The 12339-nt window shown below is 47.0% G+C and overlaps 1 protein-coding gene across 2 annotated transcripts in view; it reads left to right on the forward strand.

Annotated features, from left to right (window-relative positions):
• The window catches only part of Manba (mannosidase beta), an 83590-nt gene that overhangs the window by 41029 nt on the left and 30222 nt on the right, over positions 1-12339 (forward strand). For both annotated transcript variants that reach the window (XM_087198730.1, XM_004866302.3), the window contains exons 10-13: positions 285-371; positions 4581-4748; positions 9399-9617; positions 12165-12329. In XM_087198730.1, coding sequence (XP_087054856.1) covers positions 285-371; positions 4581-4748; positions 9399-9617; positions 12165-12329 — 639 coding nt within the window. The remainder of the gene's footprint in view (positions 1-284; positions 372-4580; positions 4749-9398; positions 9618-12164; positions 12330-12339) is intronic.

Here is a 12339-nt window from a genome sequence, read left to right on the forward strand (position 1 = left end):
ATTTTTATCACTTGGGTGCATCTTCCAAAACCAAATGGCTGGTGAAAGTTTGAAAGTTAGAAAGAATTAGGAATGAGGAGGGTCTGGGGAAGCTTCATTTCCTTTCCCCAGTACACTCATGATTTCCTTTTTGATTTCTCTTGTGTTTTTGCCCACCTGCGTGGCCCTGGGGCAGTGTGAGGTCTGCAGCCTGGGCCCTTCTCCTCTGAGCTGCTTCCTGGGTGTGGGGACAGCATCTCCTGAGAGACTCACCGAGCACTCTGCGGCCCTGTGTTTCTTTCCAGGTGTGGCAGGACTTCATGTTTGCCAGTGCCATGTACCCAGCCGACCAGGGCTTCCTGGATTCTGTGCGGGCGGAAGTTGCTTACCAGGTACGTGGTTGCTGCTCTGAGAAGAGAGGAGATGTGCACATTTCATTTTCCCTCTTGGGAAGTGTCTTCCTTTTTCTACTTGTTCCATACCCAATGCCAAGCAAAATCACACGGTGATTTTAAGATTGTGTGCTTGCCAACATCCCTGACCTGAGCCCCATCCTTGGTTCTCTGCTGAGCTCCTGTCCCTGCACCTGGCTCCCTACCCTGGGCCAGGCTCCTCACCCCCACCCTCGCCCCCGCAGCAGTCCCTCCTCGGTGGGTGACAGTGCCGTCTTTGGATTGCTTGGGACAGAAACTGAAAGTGATTGTCAACCCAGGATTCCTTTTGCGTTCAGTGTGTACATACTTCCTGTGTATACGCACATAAATGCAAGGCCTGGCCATCTGCTGTCTCTGTCTACGGAAGTCCCAGAGACTGGTCAGCCCAGGAGCAAGTATCTTCATGTTGAGATGTCTTTCCTGTTAAGACAAAGGCACCTGCCGGGTCCCACGGCCTTTCTGGTGGGCACAGCTACTAGGGGTTGAGTCTAGGAGCTGAAGGCCAGCCTGTGCCATGTAACGAGACAGCATCTCGGCAAAAAAACCACCTTAGCTTTAGGCTGGGGGTGTGACTTAGTGGGAGAGAGGGCCCCTGGGCCCACCCTCCTACTGAAAAACAAATTCCTCTGGGCTGGGGTGCAGCTCAGAGTTAGAGCCCTGGCCTAGCATGCTCACAGCCCTAGGTTTGATCTCCAGCACTGCACAAAATAAGAGTGCGAAGCGGGAGGGGCTTCCTAGAGAGCTGGCTGATCCAAGGTTTGGAACACCTTTGTTAAGGTCATGCTGCTTATTACACCAGTATCACTGGTGGGTGCTTTTGGGCACAGACAGGTTTGTGAGCCAAGTGCTGAATGCCCTTATTTTGGCAGCTCCGGCTGGCTCCAGAGCCCGATTGTGGTACTCTCTGTGGTTTCAAGTGTTGTCAGATGTCAGCTAAGTACTCCAAACCATCCCCTGCAGCGCCTTTCTGGGTGGGATGCAGTTCCTGCCCACGTCACATCTCTGGCTCTTCTGTTCCTTCTCCCTCTTGCCCTGGGCCTGGACCACTCATTGGCCTGAATGCAGCTCTCTCTGGGGAGCCCTTTCTGCAGGTCTAGACCAGGTCCTTCGCCTGTCCTCTGTGACATGTGGCACTCTTGGTGGGGCTGAGTCAAGTTCTGTCACCTGGATGACTATGTCTCCCCGAGGCCCTGCGCCTGCCCTCTGTGCCTGTCCCTGGCTGGCTTCACCATTGAGTGGACAGGCAGATGGACGGATGGTGGACAGCTTACATTAGTCACAGCTACACAAGTTTTGATGGCGGGCCTCCCCCGGTTCTTTTGTGTGCTATTGAAGGGAGGGAGAAGCTGTGGTTTGTGTTGCAGCTGAGCCTGGTGTGGTCTACTCACATCGTGCGTGTGGCACAAGATCCCTGGGGCTCTTCGCCTCCTCAGAGTATGCATCTGTGGGTGCTGAGCATCCCTAGTGCGCTGCCAGCAGATGGGGTGTCACTCTCCTGGACACGACAGAGGCAGCGAAGGGGAAGTGCCGGACTGTTTACAGGGCTGCTTAGAAAATGCAAGACTTCAGTTTTTAAAAACACCAAACATGTCTTTATTTCTTCTTTTTTATTAGATTTTAATTTCTAATGCTTTCTTCAGCAGCACACATACTGGCTTTTTATTTCTATTGGAATATGTTTGCAGTACATAATGATTCCATTCCTCATGTGGAGTGGGTGCATGGATATAACACATCTTCACTCAGTGTTTTACCCCCTTCTGCCCTCCCTCCCTTTCCTCCATCTCTTGATCCTCGGCCATTTGGCAAAAGATCTATCTCCTTGTTTCCTATTATCCATCTTTTATTTTGCACTTTATTTGTAGTTTTGGTTTTTATGTAAGAGAAACTATGCAATTTTTAAGCTTGTATGTCTTGATTTATTTCACTTCATATTATGGTCTCAAGGTGCATCCATTTTTTACAAATGACTCAAGTTTATCTTTCTTTATGGCAGAGTAGTGCTCCATTGTATGTAAATACCACATTTTCTTTATCTGTTCATCTGTTGATGGACATATGGAACACTTTCAAGGTTTAGCTATTGCGAATTCTGCTTCTATAAACATGAGTGCACATATATCACTGTGGTATGATGCTTTTAAATCTTTGGGAAGATTTCTAGAAGGGGAATACCTGGGTCAAATGGAATTTCCATTTTTAGTTTTTCGAGGAATCGCCACACTGACTTCCATAGTGGTTGTACCAGTTTCCATTCCTATCAACAGTGTGGAAGAGGTCCTTTCTCCCCTCATCCTCACCAGCACTTGTTATTATTTGATTTCTTGATGATGACCGAGCTTTCTGGGGTAAGATAGAATCTCAGTGTTGTTTTAATTTGCATTTCTCTAATGGCCAGAGATGTTGGACATTCTTTCATGTTTTACGGGCCACTTGTACTTCTGTGAAGTGTCTGTTCATTTCACTTGCCCATTTTTTTGTTTTTATTTTGGTATCAGGGATCAAACTCAGGACCTTGCACTTGCAAGGCAGGCGCCGGAACCACTGAGCTAAATCCCCAGCCCAACTTGCCCATTTTTTTGATTGGGTCTCTTATTTTGTGGGAGGGGTCTAGTTTTTTGAGTTCTTTCTCTATTCTAGATATGAATCCTCTGTCTGAAGAATTGCTGGTAATTTCCCTGTTCCTTCGGTGTCTCTTTGCTCTGCTGGTCATTTCCTTTGCTGTGCAGAAGCTTTTGAGTTTGCTGTGACCTCCATGGAAACCACTCTTTAATGCACCCCTAGTGCCCTGTTGCATGTTTCTGAGCTCCTCAGCTGTGTGCTTTGACCATCGACTCTGGTGACAGAGCGGCTGTAAATAGCAATGAAATTACAGCACCCGTGTGGCTCGGAGGAGCGCTCCTGCCCTGCCCATTGACTCCGCTGGTCATTGTCACCCATAACTGCCCTCCTGACAGGCACATGTCTGGGTCTCAGCAGATGGGGTGTGGTGCTCTCTGATCATGTCCAGCCTGGCGGGGCTTCCAGAGCAGTCCCTGGGCTCCTGTCCCTGTTGGGCACAGCCAGTGGCTTCCAACCTCCAAGGACCCCGGAGCTGTTTCAGGGCCCGGCCTCCCGACTACCTGTCTCCCTTGTAGGGATCCTCATGAACTCACTCGCTTTCTAAAAGCTTTTCTAGTTCTTCTGCTTCACTTTTGTATTTTTATCTAGAGATGCTATTACTATTTTGTTGTACAGATTTATGATGACTGGTGTGATAACCTGGCACAGGTGTGCAGTGTGCAGTGATCATGCCAGCGTAGTTAGCATCACTGTCTCCTTAAGTGGTGAAAACACTTTTCACTTCACTCGCAATCTTTCCACGCTGCTCTGTGCCCTCGGGGCTGACAGTGTGAGCTGAGCTCGCTGTCCCGAGCTGCACCCTCATCACGGTGGCCACACATGCAGGGGACACTGTGGGGACTCGGTCCCTTTGTGAGTCCTGGGACAGGGGTGGGTGCTGATGGCATCTGATGGGGCACTGATTTCCCCCGGGACAGTGGGACTCGTGGAAACAGGGACGCTGTGCTTGGACCGAGTTTGCATCATGTGGGTTAGCAGGGACAGCCACGTCCTCTCTCCAGAGCGCTCGTCCCACTGACTGGGTTAGGTCCATTTTCATATTAGATTTTTTCTTAAATAAAATATGAAATGATTTTATGTGTTTATTGGATTCAGTGTGATAGCCCAGTACGGGTCCACAGTATGTAGTGATCGACTCTGTAGCTTTGCTCTATGTTTGTAGTCTTCACTCCCCTCCCCGGTTACTGTGGAAAAACTGGGATCCCCTAGCCTGGGGTGCCATCTGCTCCACGCTCCCTCCCCAGAACCCATCCCTGCTTTCTATGCTGCTTGGAACCTTTTCCTGGCAATTCTGAGAATGACAGGTGGGTTCTTTCTCTTTTTAACGGGATTATGTTTTCTTCCATTTTTATACAGCAGAGAAAAGGAACCCATCATATCAGTGTATAGTAAATCTAAATAAAAGGAATGTCAGAGACTTCTTAAGAGGTGTCCCACCGCTGGCACCACTAGCCCAACTCTGATGCGTGTTTTTGTGTGTGTTCTGAAATGCAGGGGCTAATTGTGCTCTGAGTGTGGAGGTTTTTGTGTCTTCCTGAATTCCAGGTCAGGAGACTGAAGCCCCATCCGTCTGTCATCCTGTGGAGCGGCAATAATGAGAATGAGGGACTACTGGCCGTGAACTGGTTCCAGGTCCCTCCCAGCGACCTGGAGACCTATGTCAAGGACTATGTGACGCTGTATGTGGCCAACATCAGGGAGGTCGTTTTGGAAGTAAGTAGTGGTTTTTAATGCAGTAGAACTTAGGGAATGTGTTTTTCAGATGGATAAGTTTGGATATGGGTGGGTATATTTATGCACCTTTATGGTGTTGCCCTCAGCAGGATCAGCTGGACACAGTCGTGTCCTGGTCCCACTGAGGCAGCTGGAGGGACCCTGTGGACGTCTGTGATGATAACGTTGTCTGGGGAGCTCTCCATGCACATCTAGCTCCTGGGGATCTGTCCATAGGACCCTGAATGTTAGAGTCTCGAGATTCAATGTTTTACTGAGACGCTGCCTATACAGTCCTGTGCTGTGAATGCTGGTGAGAACATGGTGTCTGTGGCCTGTGACCTGAGGGGCCAGGGGAGAGGGCAGAGCTGGCCACCAGGCCTACCAAGGCCCTTCCTCGGTGGGTTCCCCTTGTACCCCTCTGTCTGATAGACGCATTATACAACCATGCATTCATGTGCACTGGCTATTTTTGTGGAGGAGGGGAAGCAGCATTTTTCAAGTAATGCCTTCAAGAGAATTTTAAAACTTTAATGTTTGGGATGGGGATTTAGCTCAGTGGCACTGCACCTGCCTCACAAGTGTGAGGTCCTGACTTCGATTTCCAGTACGAGGGGGGCTTTAATGTTTAACGTGTGATTTAATAATCTGTCATTACAGTTTTGTGTCTAATTAGATGTTTGGTATATTTGGGTATATCCTGAAACAATTTGAAAAGGTATATATTTTTTAAAATAGTAAGATATTAGCACATAAATATGCCCAGTTGATGGCATTATTCCATTTATAAGAAGAGATGGCAGTGAGAATTCATGACAAACATAGGTTCCAGTGTACAGCTTATCTGATACACTGTGTCACGTGACATCAAGAGTCTTTCTGTTCACAAAATGGGATGGTGTCAGCTTTAACTAATAGTTGTAGACCATTATTATATAATCTTTTTACTCATAGTGTTGGTATTATGTTTTCCATATCTGATGATGTTCAGAAATTGATTTTAATACATGCGGATTTTAATTTCATAGAATGGTGATTAAGTTTCATGACTGAAAATTCTGGCTGAGCCACTTACTGTCTGTAAGTCTTGGGCAAGGTGCTTAATGTCCACTCTTCCATTTGTAAAATTCATCTAGAAAGAGAGACAGAGCCCTCAGGGTTGTTGGGTGGGTTAAGTGGACACGGGACAGCAGGCCCAGGATGCAGACTCCAGCCCATAGTAGCATTCCATGAAGGCTAATTGAATCATCATTCCTGTTGGTTTCAGTTGACAAATCTTCAGACACACTTGAATCTATAATTTTAATGCTACATTCTTGAACTTAAAATATCCACATTCCGTCAGTAGTGGGGCAGTTGCCTAGCATGTGCAAGGCCCTGGGTTCAATCCCCCAGGACTGTAACAAAAAGAAAATAAGCTTCCATGTGCCAGTCCTACATCTCAAATGGAAATACCGTCCCTTTCTTGCAAGGATCCGTGTATCTTAAGTGAACTGTGAGTCCTGATTGATGATTGCAAGTTTCTTTGAAGATGGACAGTGTTCAAGGCTTCCTAGTCATCTCTGTGGTTGTCTCTGTCAAAGTGAAAGGCATTTAAGGGAAAGCCTGGTAAATGGATCCATCTCACAGTTCCTGTGAGGGGCTTTCCTTTATGGCCATTTTCTCAGGTCTTCTTATGGTTTTCTTGGCCCAAACAAATGCTCAAGACTGTTACCTAGAAAGAAGTCATCTGTGAGATGTGAGGCAGAAAATCAGGCCTCACCTGAAAGTAATTCATAAACAGAAACACACATTAATGCACCGTCAAGGATGGATGTTTTCAGGTAGGGATTTATTAGTGATTCTACTGAGTGGCTCATTTTACCAAATTGTTCAGAAGTCTGGAGGAATGGAGGAACGGATCAAGCTTGATGGATCAAGGCAGATGAATTGATTTCCAGTTTTACTTCAAAGGCCCCATATTTTAAAGATTCAAGAATTCTTGAGTTATCGTCTTACTGTCCTCTAATATTTTAAATTTGACTAACTCAATCCACCAAGTCCCTGTTGCCAGGCATGAAGCCTTGTTCCCGTGTTGCAAGGGTCCTCCTGTTCTTGTGGAGCTCAGTCTGCTGTCAGAGAAAGCCTGGAGAAAAATGACCAGAGTGAAAGACGTGCCGTAGGAAAGCCGGTTCCAGAATGCCGAGAACTATCGGAAGGAACCACTAATTTTAATTGGAAGAGTTTGAGAAGGCTTTCATGCGAAAGGTGGACATTCATCCAAGTCTTAGTGGTGGAGCAGAAAGTTGAGGCAGTGTGGTCCCATAGGTATTTTCGGTATAGGTAGAAGTGCCAGCGGGGTCGGTTTGTGTGGGGAGCAGGATGAGGACTCATGATTTGTGTGGGGAGAGTCACAGGCAGAAGGGCTGCTTGGGAGCAGGTTACAGAGGGACCCTGACCCATGTTTGGGGCTGGGCCCCATCCAGTAGAGTGGCCAGAGGGCACACATTTTTGGGGAGAGGAGGGACTTTATGTGACCTATGTTTTTCTGGAAGATACCTTTACTAGCAAAGGATTAGGGGAGTATGAGATTCTGGACAAGGAAATCTATTAAAACTGAGAACTCCAAGTTATTGGGAACATGTGATATGCCAGGTACTACTACATTAATTACAGTCATTGTATTAATTAATATTAGACACACAGTGGCACCTTGATTCATGAATGCATTTATTTGTGAACAATTTGGTTTGCAAACAGGAGTGTTTGGCAAGATTTTGTTTTTGTTTGCAAACTCTGCATTGGGTGACAAATGCAGCTGCGGCCACCTTTCCTTTGTGGCCATCTTTTCCAGAATTGTGGAATGAATGAAGTTGTGAACTGAGATACCACTGTAAATATATTATTTGGATGCTTTATATAATTTAACTTTAGAATTACCCTGGCATGGAGGGAATACCGTGTAATCTCTGTTTCACAGATGAAGACACAGGGACTAGGGAGATTAAGCTCAAGGTCACAGAGGGCACAGATGGTGAAGCCCAGTAACCTGGAAGTGGAAATGCAGTGATGGAAACAGTGTTCGCAGAGCTGGCACTGTTCAGAGTGATGCAGTGAGGGGCAAGGTGAGGCTGCTCCTGCTCGGGTACTGGTGACCAGCACAGGCAAACGCTGGTGCACTGGTGCATTTGGGGTCCTACATGAGGAAAGGCTGGTGTTGCTGGTGGCCGGACAGTGTGGGTGGAGATGCTGTGAGTCGCCCTGGCTTCTTGAGTGGAAGTTGGTGGGTGGCATGAAGTACGCTTGAGTGACCGATGAAGGCGTGGCACCCGCAGCCCTCCTGGTGCCCGGAGCCTGTGCTGTGCTCCGCACACTCATCGAGCAGCCCTGGGTCAGCTGTGCTGGGCGCAGGCCACTCTTGGGCCAGTGACCGGGCTGTCCTGGGGTGACCCTCCAGGACCCTGAATGACTATGCCTGGCACAATTACTGGATGCAGGAGCCTGGCAGAGGTTTGAGGCCTCTCCCTCTTGCATGCCCTGGACTCAGGGACACAGGACAGACACTTGCCAAGGGGAGATTTCTGAGAGACAGGGAGTGAGCTCCTTTGCCAAGATGACTGTGTCATCCTGACCTCCTCTGAGCACCAGGTACTGAGCTATGTCCTTACAGCTCCCTCACGGCTTGGTAGCTTCTGTCACACACACGTTCCCTCTCCATGGATCCTGTCCATGGATTCCTCTCCATGGACGGCTACGTGGGCAGGTGCTGTACTCTGAGAGATGGGGAAGGGGGCACACGGCCACACAGGGCCTGATACTGCCCTGCATCCCGGTAGCAGGACCTGTGGCCAGCCCTTCCTTGTTGGAGTTGTTCAGCGCTTCCAGTCCCAGCAGGCACAGCGTGCTTTCCTTGTCCTCATTTCACAGAGGACATGCTGAGGTGCAGATCAGCCCCGAGTCACGAGGGATTTAAACTCAGGTGCCTCGGGCCCCGCAGTGTCTGTCCTTAACCTGGTGTCCGGGGCAGAGGTGATTGGCCCCAGGGAGCTCTTGGCAATGTCATAGACAGTTTTGGGGTGGCAGCCAGAGACTGCTGGGTACGGTGAGTGACCCCAAACTCATCATCCAGTCCCAGATATCAGTGGTGGCAAAGACGAGGACTGAACCAGATTGTGGGCTGATCAGAATGTGCAGTGAATAAGTTCAAGTGTAAAAGCTGTGTAACAGTCAGAGACAGGGCCATTCCCCTCAAAGTACGCAAGGGCCTCCCTCTCACTTTGAACACACTTATCCCATTGTTCTTTTTGAACACACTGTCCCATCAATGTGTTTTTATGGTAATAAATTTTTTTTTGGTACCAGGGATCGAACTCAGGTCCTTGCGTTTGCGCAGCAGGCAGCGAAACCACTGAGCTAAATCCCCAGCCCTACGGTAATAAATTTAAAACTGAACACCCACGGTGTTTTTTTCTATCACCCCTGTACCCGCCCTATGAGGGAAGAATGGAGGGAAGCTTGATTGAAAGGTCGGAGTCGCTCTGTGAGGGCCCTGGGTGGGTGGGAAGCAGCTTGGCGTTGAGAAGGGTGTGGGCGAGCCTGCTTGCATTTCTGGGACCTGTGCTTTGTTGCATGAAATTATTACCCTTAACATCACTTTATTTCTGTCCTCAGGGAGACAAGAGTCGTCCTTTTGTGGCGTCCAGTCCTTCAAATGGGGCTGAAACCATCGCAGAAGGCTGGGTGGCCAAGCACCCTAACAGCAACCATTACGGCGATGTGCACTTTTATAACTATAACAGCGACTGCTGGAACTGGACCGTTTTCCCCAAAGCCCGATTTGTATCTGAATATGGCTATCAGTCCTGGCCTTCCTTCAGTACGTTAGAAAAGGTAAACCTTCGTTCATTTGATTTTCTAGTAATTTGGAACAATAGACTATGGGTGTACATTGCTTCTGAAAAATGGTTCAGAAAACCAAATGAAATCTACCTTTTTGAGGGGTTACTGGAGATCGAATCCAGGACCTTCTCACTGAGCTGCATTCTCAGCCCTTTTTTATTTTTTTATTTTTAGACAGAGTCTTGCTGAGTTGCGCAGGCTGGTTTTGAACTTACGATCCTCCTGCCTCAGCCTCCCAGAGTGGTGGGATTATAGGTGTGCACATCCCGTCTACCTTCTTCTTCTTCTTTTTTTTTTTTGGTACCGGGGATCGAACTCGGGTCCTTGCGCTTGCAAGGCAGGCGGTGGTGGCGGAACCACTGAGCTAAATCCCCGGCCCCTTCTTCTTCTTATTTAAATGAAAGTTTAGGAAGAAGACAAGAAAAGAACTTTTTCTTTCACCTTGGGGGCGCTAAGCTCTTGTGATTATCATCTTGGGGACTCTAAATTTTCTGTATTGCTTTTAGTTGCATTCCTTCAGGAACATTTACAAGTTAAATAGGAGTTAGTGGTTGCTTAAATCTGAATTACTGTTTTGTTTTTTTTTGGTACCTGGGATCAAACTCAGGACCTTGCGCTTGCAAGGCAGGCACCGGAACCACTGAGCTAAATCCCTGGCCCGAATCTCAATTATTGTTGCACATAAAAATAACTCTTACTTGCTAGTTTCTGTGTCTCCCACAACTGTTTTGGCATGGACAGATGTTTGAGACTGAGCATCTCATTACAGTGAGAAGTGGATGTGATAATGCTTTTCTCTCTTCTTTTGTGCCACCATCACATGGTCTAACTGTAGATTTCCATGTCTCCAAAGATTCCCTGACCCAGTAGCAGCCACCCCCCTCTGCCCTGTTGTCCTACCCTGGCCCTGGTTCTACCGGTCCACTGTTGATGTCTAGACTTCCTATTCCCATGGTCCGTGTGATCAGAACCACACAACATGGGTCCCATGCATGGCTTCTTTGACTTTGCATTGTGTGTTCCAGGTTCATCCGAGTCATACTGTGTGTCCGTGTGTCACCCCTCCTGATTGTGGAATGATATTCTGTTGTATGTGTCTTCTACATTTGGTGCACTGTATCTGTGAGCGGACATTTGTGCACGTGCAGTGTGAATGTGTGTGTGCATTGCTCATGTGAGCATGTTTTCAGTTGCACATGTCTTACCCATGACTTGGAGTTGCTGTGCCACATGCTAATTGGACGTTGAACATGAAGAACCAACACGTTGTTTCCATAGTGACAGCACCCGTTTGTACCAGGGGTCCATTTTTTCCACACTGTTGTCAACACTAGTTATTTTTCATTATAAAAACACTTCCCGGGAAATACGCATTTGTAGAAAATTTGCATTTCCCTGATGGCTGAGTATGTTGAGCACCTTTCCCATGCTTATTGGTTATTTGTCTGTCTTCCTTTGAGAAATGTGCGCTCAGCTCATTCGCCCACTTTTGAATAGAGTCATTTTATTATTATTATTATTATTATTATTATTATTATTGTCATTTTATTATTGAGTTATGAGTGTTTTTAAAAATTTATTCTAGAATTTTAAAAATCAGACATGTGGTTTCCAAATATTTTCTCCCAATCCATGGGTTATCATTTTATCAACTTGATGGTGCCTTAAAAGCATAAAACTTAATTTTGACAAAGTTCTACCTGCCAGTCTCGAGCTTTTGGTATTGACTCTAAGAAATCCTTGCCTAATCAGATAACTAATGTTTACTCCTGTGCTGTCTGCTAGGAATGTTTAGTGTTAGCTCTGGGCTGGGTGACCGTTTTACTTTTCTCCATGTGTTATTAATGTGTATCTAGATTCACTCCTGTGCCTGAGGATGGACGGCCAGTTGTTCTGATTCCACTTACCAGTGCCTAGCTTAAAAACAAAAAAGATCAGAGTGTCATTATTTAGTTTATATCCTCGACTACATCAAGAGTAAATGTGTTTATCAGTCTTGTTTCTCAGTCACTGAGAAACAACTAATATAAGCAAACTCTGAAACATCTACTGTTGTCATAGTAGCATTTTATTCCTGTTTCAGAACTATGACAGTTTTGACAAACTAATAACAAAATAATATGAAATCGATGAGAGGGCATTATAAAATGCACATAATGAATGCATTTTGATGAGGCAAAGCTTTTGAGAGAATAAACAAGTTGTAACTTTCTAGGTATGAACAAGGGAGGGCAAAGGTAGCAAATCCTGCTCTGCTGATTCCACTTTGCACAAAGTTAGGCTTTGACCAGTGACAAGTATGACGGCAACAACATCTATGACATCAGCCACACAACAAACTTTAGGCTCTTCCCCAGCATGTAGAGTACTTTCTGGGCTTGTCAGGAACTTCTAGACAAGTAGTTTCACTGCCAGCTTCCCAATTGTGACTCTTAATCCCCAACCCCGGCTTGAACTCAGGACCTTGCGCTTGCAAGACAGGCGTGGTGCCACTGAGCTAAATCCTCACCCCTGTGACTCTTAATCTTTACTTGAAAGGTCTCAGCAAAGGGAGACTGGTCTTATAACAGCACGTTCGCCCGTCATCGACAGCACCATGTGGATGGAAACGAGGAGATGCTTCGCCAGGCCGCACTGCATTTCAGGCTCCCACAAGGCCTGGACCCTGAGCGCATCTTCAGAGACACGCTCTACCTGACGCAGGTGGGTCCCA

This window comes from Heterocephalus glaber, unplaced genomic scaffold (assembly GCF_053883595.1).
Source record: "Heterocephalus glaber isolate CG9 unplaced genomic scaffold, H.glaber_assembly_v1.0 deba00001688, whole genome shotgun sequence".
NCBI classification, from domain to species: domain Eukaryota; kingdom Metazoa; phylum Chordata; class Mammalia; order Rodentia; family Bathyergidae; genus Heterocephalus; species Heterocephalus glaber.